The sequence below is a fragment of the Lepisma saccharinum genome, chromosome 12, assembly GCF_977018435.1.
Source record: "Lepisma saccharinum chromosome 12, izLepSacc3.1, whole genome shotgun sequence".
NCBI classification, from domain to species: domain Eukaryota; kingdom Metazoa; phylum Arthropoda; class Insecta; order Zygentoma; family Lepismatidae; genus Lepisma; species Lepisma saccharinum.
The window spans coordinates 19,769,979-19,787,979 of record NC_139240.1 but is presented as its reverse complement, the minus strand read 5'-3'; the positions used below and the strand labels follow the sequence as shown (position 1 = coordinate 19,787,979).

At 40.3% G+C, this 18,001-nt stretch overlaps 1 protein-coding gene across 1 annotated transcript in view; it reads right to left on the bottom strand.

Moving 5' to 3' along the window:
- LOC145996400 (hemolymph lipopolysaccharide-binding protein-like) overlaps positions 1–17,640 on the bottom strand; it is a 59,800-nt gene extending 42,160 nt beyond the window's left edge. The window contains exons 1-2 of the mRNA XM_083132848.1: positions 17,554–17,640; positions 16,127–16,372 (exon numbers count right to left, since the gene is read on the bottom strand). Of these exons, the coding sequence (XP_082988974.1) occupies positions 16,127–16,372; positions 17,554–17,626 (319 nt within the window). The 5' untranslated portion in view covers positions 17,627–17,640. The remainder of the gene's footprint in view (positions 1–16,126; positions 16,373–17,553) is intronic.
- Between the last annotated feature and the right edge of the window lie 361 nt (positions 17,641–18,001).

The window sequence follows — 18,001 nt, the reverse complement described above, 5'->3', positions numbered from 1 at the left end:
ATTCGATACAGGTTTTGGATATATATATTTTTACTCTATTTACAAATCATACTACCAACATCCGAACACCATGTACAGTGGCATCCATAAGTATTATGTTCATACTACCAACATCCGAACACCTTGTACAGTGGGATCCATTAGTATTATCCAGTATTTTATTTGACCAAATAAGAGCTTCATAAATTCAAAACAGCTTTTACATCAACATTATTGCTTAAAATCGTCACAGACAATTTGAAGAGTAATACTCATGACTCTCACTGTATATCAAAGAAAAATAAACAAATAAATGGTGTTCGTTTGTTAGCAATGTTAGTGTTGTTTATTCGTTTATTTACCTTTTCTTCCAAATTTCCAACATTCGCTCCTCCATTTTTCTCCCCCCCCCCTGCTTTTTTATTTTCTGTTTTTTAATTTCTCACACTCTTAAATACCTCCATCAGTTCGAAACATATTCTGAGCGACAGACGTACATTTTCTATAAAATCAGAACACACAGGTGTATTTCTTTTTTTTCCGGTTATATATGTAAATATTTTTACAAGTGCATCTCCATGTCCTTGCACGTTTCTTCCAGTTTTTCCAGTAGATCTTCGGCTAAATCATTCTCTTCACAGCAATTTACGTAGCATGCAATCTGTTTCTCCACTTGTCGTCCATGCCCCTTGTTCCATAGACTTCTCCGTTCCTCCGTTGCAGCCGTCTCCTCTTATACATCACCGTACAATAAAACGCGGTTCGTCGTGACCGGAATCGGCAAGGCCTCCAGATTTTTTGAAAAAAGTTGAATTTTTTTAAAAGTTAATTTTTTCTGAAATTTTTTTTAAAAAAGGTTGATTTTTTTGAAAAATGTTGATTTTTTAAATTTTTTTTGACAAAAGTTAAACATTTTTTGAGAAAAATTGAATTTTTTTAAAAAAAAGTTGACATTTTTTAAAGAACGTGAAATAAGAGGGCCCTCAGTTACAGCCCTGTTTACCCTGGACCTCAAGTTTCGAAGGGTCCCTTAGTTACGGCCCTGTTTACCCTGGACCTCAAGTTTTTAAAGGGACCCTTAGTTACGGACCCTATTTTCCCCAGACCTCAAGTTTCAATGGGCCCTCAGTTACGGTCCTGCCTGCCCCAGAGAAAAGTAATTGTACATTCGGAATCTACACATACCCCACTTTTGTAGGCCCTGTACTCATGTTTCAAAGCAACCCCATTTTCTACCCTCTTTGGCCCTCAGTACAACTTACTGCAGATAAGGGCCCCGGCTCCAATCCTCTTTGCCTCAAAAGTAATTATACATTCGGAGTCTGTGCGTTTGGAACCCCTTTCTAAAACTGTAGGCCCTGTACTCACGTTTCAAAGAACCCCTGTTCCGACTCTGTTTGTCCCCGAGTAAAACTAATTGCAGATAAGGGACCCCGGTCCTGTCTATCCTAAAACTAATTACAGATTTGGGCGTGTTCGGTACCACGTTTTTTAAACTGTAGGCCCTGTACTAAAAGCCCCCGGTTAGCTAAATTGTTTTGACAGGCACGTTCTCCATTTTTCGGTTGTGAGTGTTTAATTTTTAACACCAGTGAATCTGTAGCAGGATGTAACAAGGAAGTCGTGCTTCCATGAATAGACCTCTGTGCCTTTTCTTGGAAAATTGGGTTTGTCGAGTGTTGTTTCGAGGAAATGTTGTGAGAATTAATGGATGTGGTTTGGGTAATGGGTCTGGAATGGTAATTGCTTTTGCGTGTTTGAGTCAAGTGTTTTAAGGTCTGTTTTACAAGGAATTTTGTCGGGAGATTATTTCAGGGTCTGGTGAATGTTCGAGCAGATGACGTTGAAGTGTTGAGTGTTCGAGTTCTAGGAATTGTGGGGGATGAGAGTAGGGTTTCGGGGAATGAGTAATGTTTGATGTCTGGTGTTAATTGGTTTGGTGTTGCGAGAAACCGTTCCGATAATGTCTAAACCCTACACCGCAATTAAAATTATCTCTTGCCCGCAGACTCAAAAAGGAAGTTGTGGTTGGTTATCTCTGGAATGCATAATCAGCAAGGAAGTTGCATCTGTTCTGTTAATGACTAAACCCTACACAGAACTGATATGTATGTGTTGTGACCATCACTGCAGAGTTTTCATTCTTCCGTAACGTCTTTACTGGTACAGTGTTGTATTGATGGAGGGAGAGAATTTTGTACGTATATTACATCTATTTATTTCGATACAATACTAAGATTTACTTGTATGTACAAATTGTTTTATTACTTCAACTCATAGTACAGTTTCTTTGTTAACATACGGGTCCTTTAGTATAGGTTTTTCGCAGTGGCGACGATTGGGTTCCAAAACTAGGAGGGCAAAGTGCCACAACTGGGGGAGGGGGCATCCAAACTAGGAGAGCAAAGTGACAAAACTGGGGGGCAAGGACAGTTTATTTTTCCCTCGCAGGTGAGTTTTAGCATAGTGCGGGGCCACAAATGACAAAAAGTGGGTAGGCGAACCACATTCTTAACGACAAATGCGAAGGTACATATTACGCTCTCTGTATGTTTTCTACAAAATCACCGAATACTGACGCATTTCTTTTCCTTTCAATAATGAAGCTGAATAGCTTGACCAATGTGTCCACCTTCACTTCATGCATATTTAGGGTGATTGAGACAGGGATCTGTTTTTGGCTCGATTGCTGCTTCATTTCAGTTTATGCACACATAAGGTAATTGGGACAGGACCCAGGGGATATCCAGAATTGGATGTGTTATGGGCAATTCGAGATCATATTTGGAATGTTTTGTACACCAAATGGACGTTATCTAGACAATATACTTTCGTTAGACATTTTTGTACGTACTTTGGATATTGTGTGGATACAAAAAGTACATTTTAGACTACATTTGAATCTTATCTGGACACGATTTAGATATGAATAAAACTTTCCTTTTTAACATTTTCTGGGTGTTATTGGAATGTACAAAAGATGTTTCCTGTTTGGAACATATTATGGAAATTTTCGTAGCATTGTATGGATATAACAGGGACTCTTTAAACATTTATTATAACTCTATTAGGACACCTTTTATATATCAAATAGCTGTATCCTTAACTGAATTGCATAATTCTTACGAAATCGTGTGTGCACAAGAAATTACTCTCCATTTGTAAGAAACATATATGGAAATACGGGAATATCATCTGGATTATAGTTAGAAGAATTTTGAAAACATCAAATTCAAACTTGGTGGTGTTTAATATCCATACACCTCTCAATGTCACATAACATTTTCAAACTCTCCGCCGCCACACATTATTTTAAATCCAACCAATAACACCCTTACCCTTTTCCAATATTTTTGGTATACCCCTGAACTTTAACTTCTTTCCGAAAATGTAGTATGTCCCTTAATAATTACTTCCACTACTATATAATAATATTGACAGCAATTCCCCCATTTGTGAACACCCCTCATATATTATTTTCTTGTCGCACCCCCATTTATTCATCTTATCTTTTATCCCAAAATTTCTATACTCGTAATGGTAAATATTCCTCCAATTCTTTTTATCCTGAGTGTTACATAACCAATTCGAGATTCCTCCAAATAATTCATATTTTTGAATATCTTATTTTCCTCTTTTATCGAACCCCATCTTCACCTATTCCTCTTTTTATCCTCCTTATTTTCAACAGACACCACATTTCTTACCTACAACAAACGAACAAACATTTCCCCACACAAGAAACGTTACCAGATCCTATTATCTTTTATCCCTTCTATTTGTACCTTCTATTTTCCAACATCACGTTTTCCGTTAAACATATTTCAAACAGGCACAATTCCTAGAAGCTTACGACCAAACGTTTCCCCTTCTCTTCTTCACAGACCCATTAAAAGTCGGAAACCCATATCTTTAGCCCGACAAACACGCCACACATATCACTCAACCGTTCCAAGAATTCCATATCTCTCAGCCAAGCAGGAAAGATCCCTATTCTGAGAAAAACAGTTACCTCCTCCCCAGAATGCCTCATCAACGCCATCTCTCCTCAAACAACGGAAACACGTATCACTATTCCCAGACTTTCAAACTCATCAACGCCATCTTTCCTCAGACACCGGAAACACGTACTCCAATTCCGAAACATTCACCGCACGCCTTAAAAGCCTCATCAACGCCATCTGTTTTCAGACGCCGGAAATTCCGAGAAACCATCAAACACTCGCTTTCCTCCAGCAACCACTCAAAACGCTCCTCACAAAATTACAACTTCCCAGAATTTCTGGCTCATCAACGCCATCTGTTTTCAGACACCGGAAACTCCAATTCCGACCAACCGTCACCGGGAAAACACCGAATACTTTTCCTCCTTCCCAACAACCAATCAGAATCCTCCATACGAAATAAGCCCCGCCCATTTTATGACGTCACACCAATCAGAATCGGGAAAAACCCGAATACTTTTCCAACCAATCAAAACGCTCCTCGCAAATTAAGCCACGCCCATTTTATGACGTCATCGCGAACAACAATAACCCTTGCTTGCCCACACAACTACATCATCAATTGATCTTTGATCGATCTTTTCCAATCAATTGATTTATCGACTCCAAGGCGGTACACTAACTACTCTCGTGATCTACCTGTCCTATGCAAGGATTTCTTGCAAGTAAGTTGTGAAATCTTGGCCCTATTCAACGGGTTATAGCGATGCTGGCAAACGAGAGGCATCACTACACAGAGATCGCTCTGTGTATTTGTGAAGTCTTCACGAACAGTGCCGGTTGTGCTGCGTAGTTACTGCGAGAAAATGCCGTATACATCTGACCCGTGGCCGTATTATTGTAATGCACGAATGTGGACGAACAGTTGCACAAATCGCCGCATCCCTTGGACAAGACAAGAAATGCGTGAGACGCTGGATTCGGCGTTTTCAACAGGAAGGGGAAGAAGGTTTGAAGACTCGAAAAAAATCAGGACGCCCAAAAGTTATTACAGCCGAGCAAGAAGCCGCTATGCTGGAGCTTCTTAGAAACGATCCGTTTACTCCCGCTACAACGGTCGCTCGCCAACTCCATCTCTCGTGCTCCGCTATAACAGTGAGAAGACGGTTACGTTCCTTGGGAATTCATCACGGAGTTCCAGCTAGGAAAGAAGAGCCGAAAGAAGTCCATCGCGACGGTCGGCTTGGATTCGCACTACAATATTTGCCCATGCCCGGTGATTTTTGGAATACCGTGATATGGACGGATGAAAAGGTATTTTCCTCCGATGCAGATGGGCAACTTTATCTGTGGCGGCCACGGAAGATGCGGCACGATCCACGTTACGTTCTCACTCGCAGGAGAAGTGGAAGGGTGTCGGTGGCATTTTGGGCGTGGGTGAGTGCAGCGGGTGCGGGAGAAATGGTGCAAATCTCATCCCACGTGAATTCCGAGGAATGCGTCGATGTTCTTGAAGAATGCATGCTACCAACTGTGCGTGCTGTATATTCCCGCGAGGACGTGCCAGTGATAAACTTTGTGCACGACAACGGCAGCATCCACGCATCAAAGTTAACACGAAGTTGGCTTTCGGATCATCCTGACATCCATCCTATTGACTGGCCAGCTAAATCACCAGACTTGAACCCGATAGAAAATATTTGGGTAATCGTGGTTCGAGAGTGGCAACCTGCAGGCGAACGCACAAGAGAACAGTTAGCTGCACATTCATGATGTATGGCGCAGCATCCAAAATCGGCCGTCCATCTGTCGAAGACTGGTGAATTCCATGCCAAGACGACTTCATGAAGTCATCGAGAATAATGGTTGGTGGACTCATTATTAAGCATAAATCAGTATGCGAGGGTTCTTATCCTGGCATTTTATATCGCTTGGAACGTGAAGAATTTTTAATGCTTCTCGGAGGAAAGAAAATATTTATTTTGTAAATTTCCATTGTGAACTACTTTCCGTGGCAAAAGCACAGAAAAGCTTAATTTTTTTGTCAAGTTTTGTTAAGTTTTGTAAAGTTCGAAAACAACGTTTGATTTTGTATGTTTTGTGAATCATTTTGCTCCTTAAAAGACAGGGAAAACTGTAAAATTTGTATTAACACTTGTTTTTGGAGATGAACGTTCTATTTGGAATCTTTTTAATTTAACTACTGTTAACTAAGAGATAAAACGTTATTTGAAAACAACATTTGATTTTGCATATATTAATAATGATCTACTTCCCCTTTATACACACAAGAAAACTACGTTTTTACGTTTTCTTGTCTTTTTTTTTGGTTTTCTTTTGAGCAAGAAATTTTCTTGCACATTTTAACAATGAATCTGTTTAGGAATTTTAGCTTTGCTGGCGACGTATTTCGAACAGATATTCCCGTTTTGTTTGTTTGAGTTTGTGTTTTAAGTCCACTTTATGCACAGTAAGGCTAATTAGAACTGCACCTACAGTTTAAAGTAGGATCCGAACCACTATTTGCCTCCACGTGGTATCGAACCCGAGATCACTTGATTACAAGGCGACGACGTTAGCACTCCGCCATCGGGGAGGCCTCTCGTTTATCATCACGGTTAATTCTATGTTAGCGTCGTATCGAATTAACCTGGCTGATAATCCGAGAACACTTGTTCAAATTTATCTCTTTCTCCATTACGCACAGGAAATGTTATGATTATTACGTTATGGTTTGTTTAGAAAATCTAATCTTATATTTCTAAAGAGGGGTTGCTTTCCTATTGCCAGTCGATTATCAAACACCACGATATATAATCCTTGCGATCCTTACAAGCTTTAATCCCATATTCACTACGGTTCTGCCAATGAGTGAGAAAGGATTAGACCCATCCTCTGGAAAGTGAGTATTATGCGAATATTACGTATTTCATAAATACGTAGTTTTAATTTTAATAGAACTGCAATGAATTATTTATTACAAGACATGCACATACACTCACACAGAGCACGGGTATCGCCGCCTGCCTCAACAGGAAAATCATTTCCATGACCTTAAACATTTGTTACATTTGTTGAGAGAAATCCATGTCCTGTTAGGTTATAAGTAAACGTCGACCTAGTTGATATCCCAGGGACCCTTCCTTGCACGAAAATCACACTGTGTCCACAGGATTTACGACCGAACGCTTACTAAAGTAATAGAAATGTGCATCCCCATTTCCATTAATCGTTCACTCTTCGTATATTTTGAGGTCAGCTAATTCAAACATACTACCCTAAGACAGCTACCCTCTGAAAAAATGACTGCAATATCAACAAAGTAATTACTGTATTTTATATATTTTATATTTGGTAATGGAATATTTATCACTTCAGCTTCTTATTTATGTTTGATTTGGTTTATTTTACTTCGCTTTTCTGCCACTATAAACGCGACGATGAGGATGCGCGATGAAATGATGAAATTGATGAAGGGACACTCACAATGAACACCGAATGAACACAATGCCAAGGCCGGTGTTTAAGCAAAGTGTGCTAACCACTCTGCCACAGAGGCCGGAATCCTTTTTAATTAGGAAAAATCGTTCCTTGACAGTGAACTCAGAACAGTTACTATACGTCACGTCGGAGTTATATTTTAAATTTCGAACAATCAATTGGGATTTACTCTTAACCATTATTTTGCCTACATCAAAACTTCCACACAGTTACGATCGATTACACTAAGGACAACAGCGTTATAGTCTAGAATCTATGCTTTAAGAAATGATTAAGCACACTATAATAAAATAATATAACGGAAAATAATTCACATGACTATAGTGATGCATTACATTAATTTTCGATCAGCAAGAAATATTGCAAAAAGGCAGGGACACAATGACCAATTGATTTTTTTATTTTACTTCGCTTTTCTTTCACTTTTGAGTAATCATATAGATGAGGATGAAAGGCGTGTTACGATGAACTTTGTGAAAGAGCAATCACAAACGTGTGGATAGGACACAGCCCAAACCCCACAGATCATTAAACTGGCCTTGTGTCTAGACGCCAGATCCTCGTTAGTCTGCAAAATACTGTCCATGGTCACTATGACGTAAGCATTCGTAGAATATATTTGTGTAGGCCTTCCCGATGGCGCAGTGGTAGCGTTGTCGCCTTGTAATCAAGAGGTCTCGGGTTCGATTCCCGGTGGAGGAACATAGTGGTTCGGATCCCACTATAAACTGTAGGTCCAGTCCCGATTAGCCTTACTGTTCATAAAGTGGACTTAAAACACCAAATCAATCAATACATAAATTTGTATATCTTTTTCTTCTTCGAGAAACGCGAGCTAAGCTTTTGTGCATTCTGTGATATGTTCATCACTTGTCAGGAACCACTCGCGGCCTTCAACTTGTTTATCCTTAACAAAAACTGCTGGTTAGGATGTTAACAGATACTTCCAAGACAATATCCAAAGAATACTGTCACATACGCAGAATGTGAAAAATTTCTACTACAACCGTGACGAATAAAGGCGGCTGGAGCATGGTGCTGATCATATCACCTCCAAAATGGCCGAGTTCGAGAATATGCGGGGCTCTACTACTAAATGTGCCTTCATAGCTAATAGCAATTAGTCGATGCAATAATAATACGTCAAACTTAAAAAGAAACAGGTGTCGGCGTGTGCGTGTGCGCACGCACAGAGAGAGAGAGAGAGAGAGAGAGAGAGAGAGAGAGAGAGAGAGAGAGAGAGAGAGAGAGAGAGAGAGGGGGGGTAGAAACACAAAATTCTTCCACAAACTGCCCAGGTAATGCCTGACAAGACTCCAACAGAAAGCTTTCCGGAAACAAGTTTACGTGCGCATAAGGTAATGATGGCCTTGTCTGCAACTCACGTCCCCCACTTTCTTATCCAATACAGGATTAATGAAGTGTTTCCAACTACCTTGCAATCTAACTAAGAGGAGGGAGATCTTTTTTAAAAGTTCGCCAGTGTACCAGTTTCACCCTCCTCCCCTCTTGAAACGGCCACAAGACCAATGAGCTAGCCGATTGCACTGACTCCCCTGCAAGGAACACGGAATACGGCACAAAAAGAAGCTGTCTGTTGTATGGGGGAGGTGGGTCGGAAAAATCCGTAAAGCAGAAAAAATTGATTGCTCGAAATTATTCGTAACCCATTCAACACATAACATTCAAACTCTTATATCTAAGAGTCACAATACAAAATTTGAAATACCCCACGGATCCCTGACGTCATAGGGTGCTGTGCTGTAGAGCGACCACAAACAAAAAAGCTTCGGTCAAAAGTGTCCGCGCACCTCCTCCTTCACCCGTTCGACTAGGGCCATAAGGAAGCATGATTCACTGTGTCCCTCCCATCCAAGCGAGGCCGATCATACAGACAAATAACTAGAGTACGTGGAAACAGGACTGCAGGCTCTTTTCCATATGGTCCCATTATAACCACTCCGTCACGGAAGTCGGCTTTAACGCGCCCATTCCATTATTCATAGTTGCATTACAGCATTCGTGTAAAAAAAACTCCTAAACGGATCGGAGCGTGCTGTTAAAAGCACAACGCTCCGGAGCGGAGTGCTGTTGCCTCACGCTCCGCTCCGGATCGGAGCGTGCGTCTAAAAAATCTGAACCACTCCGCTCCGGAGCGGAGTACTGCTGTATCACGCTCCGCTCCGGATCGGAGCGTACGTCTCAAAAGGTCGAACCACTCCGCTCCGGAGCGGAGCGTGTCTTTCAAGAAGTCGAACCACTCCGCTCCGGATCGGAGTGCTGTCGTACCACGCTCCGCTCCGGAGCGAGGAGCGGAGTAGAAATGACGCTTCGAAGTCGCTCCGGAGCGCTCCTTTAGTACGCTCCGCACTCCGCTCCGAAACCCTGTTTAAAACTACGTGGAATTTTCATTCTGGGATACGTAACTTGCTACATGTATGCGAACTACACTCTGTCCCACTTATCTCTGGAGCAGGTGAACGAAAAAAAAGAATCTGAGCAGCGATGAACACGTGAGAGAGGAATGGGATTGCGTGGAGGGAGGAAAACCACTGCAGTTACCAGGCTTCCCAGCAGCGTGCACTGATTCGCTCTGTCCACTCGATCCCCTCTCCCCACTTCTCTTCCGCTAAGCGCGGCTTTGCTCCAGAGATCCTGGGACAGGGTACAGTTAATTGTTTCTCAAAAGGTAACATCTATGTCTGTATGCCACACATTGAATTCTTACTCACATGGAAAAAAATGTCAATTTGTATTCAGGGGTAGTTTCACAGTTACAAACTATTTTGGCCTTGATGAGAAGTTTAGTGTAAGTAGGCATTTTGTTTATAATTTTGAAATTGAGGTCGTCTAAGGTTGAAATCCTCATATTAAGGGCTTGAACTCGTCATCCCAAGAGGTTGAAGATCGTCCTCTACTTTGTGCGTGACCTTCTTTATTTTTCTATTCATAATTCATCCTCATCGTCGCGATTAGCCAAACGTAAGATAAGAAAAGTCCTCCTCCGTGACCGTGCGGTCAAAGGAGCTGTGCTTTGGACTCGGACTGCAGGACGGCATGGATTCGAGTCCGCCTATTCTCACTCTCTAGGTTCTCGGCCTGTGTATGGGACCGGTAGAAACCCACCATCGTGAAGAAATTGGGGAGCTACGAGTGAGTAGCGTAACCCGGTCTCAGAAATCTCCTATGGGGCATGTTCCTGGGTAAACAAAAAATAATGGATCAGACAATTCGATCATCGAAGGCGATAAAATAACCTCCGGTTGACCAAGTTGCCAATATAAATAAATGGAATACAGATTATCTTCGAGCTTACATTGTTAAAAAGGAGCGGATACACGTATTACTATCCCAATAATTATTCAATACGGTTTTTTGTTTGTCAGGAATTATCACTTAAACTATTGCATGTTGAGCTGGTGCCTACCTAGCCGCCTCCGATGAGATCTACCATTCTTCAGATTCTCTTTAAAATTCGACTCTGTGCATCGAACCACAGTGTTTTGCGATAAGAAGCGGCCTTGAATAGCGTGAGTGAGTCACTTTGATCGCGAGCAAGCTGGACTACCAAGCTTGTCTGCCTTTGAAAACCAAGTCATTTTTTTTCACGGTTTCCGAACGCGATTGCTATTGTAGAAGTATATATTCTCTCAAAAGAGCACGAAAGGAAATTTGACCAATATTCTCCCGTCGTCTAAAACCAAATATTATCTATTAGCCTAAACGAAAAGTTCACGATTTGTCAATAAACGGTTTAATCTATCTGAGCATAAGGTGAATGTAAATACTAAATTTAATAGAAAGGTTCTCCAAAATTTCTCTTCCACTGTCTACGTAAGGTCAGTACCCAGGGGAGGGTCCATGTGGGCCATGCTCCCCCCTCGAACCCTAAAATATTTAAATGTGAACCTATAAATAAATAAATACGAAAATAACATCGTCGATTTTTGAAATGTGTAAAAATTTCAATTTTGCTCTTGCATAAATGAATCTGTTTCTTGCGCAAAAGTCTTCAAGCTGCAATATTGGGTGGTTTTAGTTTTATAATCATTGATGCAAGGCTAGCAGACGTCCGATTTACCGATTTAGTCAGGACAGTGCGTTACTTTCAATCCCTGTCCCGACTTTTTCGAACTGCAATTGTGATGCGAAAATGTCTTTTTATTATTGTTTTTTTAACTCATAATTAGACATGTTCTTTATTGTATGAATAATTCTAAGTACGCAACATAGAATTATCATGACTTTTTAATGGCGCTCGCACTATTTGAACTATTTTGTAACATCTGTCTGTCTGTCTGTCTCTCTCTCTGGTCTACGTCAATGACAGAAATACAAGCAATATTCTTATTTATTTTTAACCCAATTAAAGGAAAGTGTAAGCATTTAAAAGAAATAAGAAAGATCATCACTGTTGCTCTTCCTTAGAAATTGTTGTTGTTCTAGTAAGAAAAATTAGAAGGATTTAGTCCAGCACCTTAACACAGTGTCCCACGAGTCTCTCTTGACTAATACTGTCAAATGTGACATGATTTTATGAATAAAATTTTCCGCCTGTTTACGTATAACGTTGCACAGATTTGGTAGTTCGCACACGGTGTAATTATTTCGTGTTACCTTACGCAACAGCAAATACATTTCATAAGACTGTTCTGGACACAATACTTGCATCAGTAAACAAGCATTTTGTCTGTTACAGTATCACAGGAAAAGAACATCGTCCTGTAATGTTCAAGCCTCTAGATATTTTCCATTAGTAATGTCTAATCACAATAATAAGTTAGAAGAAATAACTCGCATTTTCACAACTACCAATATTCTCGTTTTTAAATACTTCGAAAATTATTTCTCGAAGATATCGGTTATACTATAAGAAAGCAAATCAAAATTAAAGTAAAAGTTCAACTACACGTATACCAAACGACATTTACAATATTAAAGGAACAGAATACTTAGAAAAAATTGTTGTTTCATTCGAAGGTAAAGGCGTGCTGTAGCGGTTCTTCTACCTGGTTTAAGGAAAGAAAGCTTGTAGGGTAGTGGCTACCATTCAGGATTGTCAATCTGATGGTCGTAGGTTCAAACCCTTCCGGTGGCAGAAAATTTTCGTAAGTTTTAGACATATCCTATTGTGTTCATTGTCCACGCCGTGTGAAACGGAATGATTCAATTTAAAATTAACGATGGGGGGAGGGGAAATATTGAATTGCAAAATCTCAATTTCAACGAACCGAGAAGTAGAGAAAAAATGAATAATTATTATAAATATTAAAAATTACGTTCATTTGTTTAGTGGTGTAATCGTAGGTAAAATCAAAGATCTTACATGGAAGATTTTTAATTTGCTCTGAACTCAGCCAAAAGGCATTTCGCACCGATCTAATATATTCTCCAATACATTTCAAAATGTTATTGAATGTTTCATGTCGATAATTTGACCAATGCATCCATTCTTGACGCTCAGACGATATTTTCTGCAACTACCTCTTCTCTCCAGTTCCTTCTCCTTCTTCTCTCCCCTCTTTCTGTTCTGCTTTTATCTCATATCGCCTTCCCTACTTTTCTCGCATCTTATCTCCATCCCACTCTTCTCCACTCCTCTTATCTCCTTTCCTGTCTTAGATTTCCGACTCCACTGCACTCTCTTTTTCGTTCTTCTCTTTTTCTCTCCTTTACTCTACTCTCCACTTCCCTCTTCTCGTCTCCTCCTCTCCTCTCGTTTTCCTCCTCTTTTTTCTTCATTGTTCTTTTTCCATTCTCCTCACTAGATCTCCTCTCCTAGTCTATCCTTTCTTATCTCCTCTACCTTTCCTCTTCTCCTTTCGCTTTCTCTTTCTCCTCTCCTTTGTAACCTTTCGTTTCCTCTCACCTCTTTTCCTTACTGTAGACACATCAGCGACGAAATACTAGAAACCTATTTTTTTTCTTTCAGAAAGAATTTTGTCATTTGCGATATAATAGAAATATTTTTAATAATTTTATACAATAATAATTGTTTATATTTCTTTCGCGTATTTTACACATATCTATTGTGCACGTGGCAACTCTGAAATTGAGCCTAACTCTGCACGCAACCCACCAACGGCTTGTGTAAATTGGGTTGCCTAGTTTAAAATGTCGTTGTCCTAAAACTTTTGAGAGACACTGTACACGTGATTGATTGATTGTGATTGATTTGTTTTTTAAGTCCACTTTAAGCACGGGAAAGCTAATCGGGGCTGGACCTACAGTTTAAAGTGGGATCCGAACGACTATGTGCCTCCACCGGGTATCGAACCCGGGACACCTTGATTACATGATGACGACGTTACCACTACGCCATCGGGGAGGCCCTCACACATGTACGTACATGTAAATGCATATTTGTGAATGTTTGATGGTGCAAGAAGAGAAATATTTGACATGAAGTGTTGATTGGTTAGTTATTGTTATGGGCAATTTATTCCAGGTTCAAACTGCATTTACGGATGATGATTTGAAGGAAGCGGTACTGTAATGACATGCAAAAAGTTTGTTATGCTCTCGCGTGGAATGTGAGTGTATTTGAGTGCCTATTTTAAGTTTTCTGAATTGAAACGACTCGTTAGTTGATAGTTAATTGCGTGTTGTGAGGTGCGTTTACGCTCCATCCTATTCTGGAAAAATCATCCATCCTATTCTGGAATAGTGAAAAATTGAAAATAATAAATGGAAAATCACAAACGCTCATGGATATACACAAGTCTCACAGAGGATTATAATGGTTGTGAGTCCAGACACCAGAGCTTCGTTAGCCTGCAGAATGCAGGGTGTACTACGCGGAAGAGCAAGCTGAAAAAGCCATAGGTGGATTCTCCGATATACCAGGCACAGAAGCGGCCATTGGGTGGCAGGTCGGGGGGGGCGCAAGGGGGTGCTTGTGCACCCCTTCATTCTTTTCCGCACCCCCTTCAACACCCCCATCCAAAACCTATATTGTACCGAAAATATTACCTCTTACAGTGTCATATTATCATTGCCGTTCTCACATTGAGGGCCGAATGTTAGGTACTGAAGTGAGACTACTGTCATTATTAACAACAGGCAGGCATTGATCCTACTCTCAAAGAGATTCCGCATTTATTTTCCTGTACTGTAAGTTCAGCGGTCCTTGTGTATATTTAATTAGATTTGTTGTTTGTGTCTGTTTGTGTTTTTCGATAAATGTATATAGCTTAGTCAGGCTCACTGTCAGTTGTATTTTTTTTTCCCACTGTTGATACACGGCTTGTTTCTCATTTCTCATTTCCTCAAGTTGCATTGGAACAAAAATTTCAGTTGCTTTCAAGTATCGTCAGGTCATTCTCGGAAAATTATATAACAGGAGTTTTACCGTGACGGTAGTTTCCTTCTGATTCGTTCTATTTGTTCTAGAAACGTACCATTTCAGACTTTTTTAAAAACTGTTACGAAGAGTCCAAACATTCGCGAAGAAATGTTGTAGTTCGTTATTGGGGACAATGCGGCCCAAGGGATTTTTACCAAGATGTTGCTGTGTACTTATAGTTTTGTCCTGACACCGCAGCATTTGGGCAAACGAAAGGTAGGCTATGCAGCATTGTGTAAAATTAAAAGAGGGGTAACAAAGCAACGGAACATTTTCAGAAAAAAAAGTGAATTGATAATTACATAAAAGTGACTACATGATTTCGTATTTATTGTGTTATTTTATTTTTCAAATTGCAGAACTTTAGTTTGCATACTAGCCCTACCGATATCTTTCCTTTACCCAAAGCACGCAAACTCAGGAGTTGTTGTTAATTATATAACGTATTTGACATTTGATTAATAACTGAATTGAGCACCTGAACTGCTTGAGCCTTGTAATCAAGGGGTCCCGGGTTCGACACCCAGTGGATCCCATTTTAAACTGTATGCCCAGTCCCGATTAGTCTATCAAGTGGACTTAGAACAATGGATGTCAATGTAAAGTGTACATTTCAGTCACGGTCATTTATGTTAATTATTATAAGAGCGTTGCAGGAACATGGTAACTTGAAACTGAAGATTTTTTTTGAGAGAATGAGCAACGCTATTGGGGGGGAGAGGATATTCCTCTCCGTGGAGAAATACCTTGCTTTGCTTGCCTCTCTATGAAAAAAAAATCCTCCAGTCCTCCATATATGCCATTGGCCTCCCTTGAATAAGCTGTTTTTGTTTTCAAATTTCCAAACGTCATTGTTCTGCTAAAATTAGGCAAAAATGAAGCAAGTCATTAGTATTCTTCAGTTTCATTAGCATATTATCATAGATGGCTACTAAATGTTGATTAGTATTTGATTTAGGGACAAAAACATTCATGCATATTTTATGTTTTCTTTAATTTCAACATCGTACCCCCTAAATTTCATTCCGCAACCCCTCAGCACCCCCAAGTGATTTATCCTGGCGCCGCCGTTGCTGGGTTGCAAAACTGCGGGTGTAAGGACAGTTTTCTTTCTCTTGTAAACAAGGCTTAGCATTAAAATGCCATAGTGTGAGTGCAAAAGTGACAAAAGTTGGGGGTAATTACCCTCCAACTCCCCTTATCGCCGCCACTGACCAGTCATATTACCACGTGCTTTGCAAATAGAAGTTACGTTGGTTTCATACCCCAATATTTAATATACATTTACAATTATCTCCTTAGAGTATAAGTAGCAATTAATGTAAACAAGGAACACGTGAGGATACGGCAGACTTACCAAGGATATTCTGGTAGTATCCTTCAAAATTCCTGTCGTGGAAACCTATGAAGGCTTTTCCTGCGGGAACCTCAACCTTGGAGAAGATGTCTGCAATCTCAGTCTCTTCGTCTGCAGAGTCGATGACAGCCAGGTGCTTCCCAGCCAGGGCACAGCTCTCCAGCGCCTGCCGCCATGTTGCTTTCTGCGTGGAGATGGTGTACTTCCCGAAACGGAGACTGGATGGGATTGCTCTAGTCACGGGATCTGAGAAAAATATTGAGTTCTTATATTTCCAATAACACAATGTAAGACATCTTTATTCTTTATTTTTACATGTTCTTTTCCAGCGTTTCTAAATATGTTGCTCTCTTTCATTAACTCCTCAAGGCGGGACGATGTTCACGTGTACGTTCGCGGAATTCTGTGCAAATGGCGGTTCCACGTACACGTGTACGTTCGAGGCATGTTTGACTTCAACTGTTGTCAGAAGTCATCTGTTCTAATGCTAGAATTTCAAAAGGACATGTTTGTTCTATTGTTTGTTTGTAGTGTTCTTTTAAGTCCACTTTAGGGTAATCGGGACTGAACCTGCAGTTTAAAGTGGGATCCGAACCACTATGCAATGTGCACCACCGGGAATCGAACCCAGGACCCCTTGATTACAAGGCGATTCCTTCTATTGTAAGAGTTCTTACACTTGTTTGTTTTCAAGTGACTGTATTATTGCTAATATACTGACTTTCCCGTATTATTTAAAACCAATGAATCGATCAAGTAACCTGAATCCTAGAATGGCAGTAGCTATACCTCAGAAGGTTTATTCTGGTACCGCTCCCTCCACTCGGTGCTCTGTCGTCTGCTGGAACATCTTCCTACCCGTCACGTGAGCGCTTCCACCCACTCAGAGGAGCGCTGCGGACAGCACGTGTTTTGTTTACTGCCAGTCAGAGCTCGCTATTCCCTTTAGGAGGGGAATTTGAATACTTGGTTGCCACATTCACAGTGGAGGGAAAGGCAACTGACACACAGGTAGTTCAGATGGCGAGAGGAAAGAATATACACTCTAAGGCAGCTTTCAGACCGAAACGAACCTTCAGAAATAAACGCAACATTTCACACTGGAGTGACACGAAAGCTGCACATGACGCTTGTCACATTCGGACTGAGACGATTTCTCAATATCGGGCATGTTTTCGTCTTGGTCTTTTGATCGCTCACGTGCAGTGAATGCTTTTCTGCAGACTGGAAATGTCCACATGTTGTTACTTCGGTTTGAAATCCGCGTGTCGTTTTGGCCTGAAGTTTTCTTAAGGCAGCTTTCAGACCGAAGCGACAAGATACGCACGTTTCACATCGAAGTGGCAAGCCACAAATGAAAAGGGCCCCTTTAATCTATAAAGGATTCACAGCGAACAACATACCTGAGTGAAGTAAACATTACTTACTTGAGACACCTTCAATTTCATTAATTAGCAACGACAGCAACAATATGCAAGCGATTGTTGTCCAATTGTCCATTATTTTGATGCACGTAGTGCCTGAAATATGGAGAAGAAGCCAGAATTAAGATACGTATCACTGAAAATAAAATATCTAATAAAGAGTTGTATTAGGTTATAACCTTCAGCCATTACAGATTATTATTTGTTAGATTAGTAGTAAATAATTGTGGATGTAGTTACTTCTAAGGATAAACATGCCTATACATTGACACAACACGTAAAGCAGGACCATAAAATTAGGTTACAAAAACAAATGTTTTGCTGTCAAATCAGCATGGAAAACAATTGAACTTCATATAAAGTAGGTATAATATCTGCAAGTAATATTACATATGATAAACATTCTTTTGGAGACTATACTACATAGTATATAAAAATATTTTTAATGTTT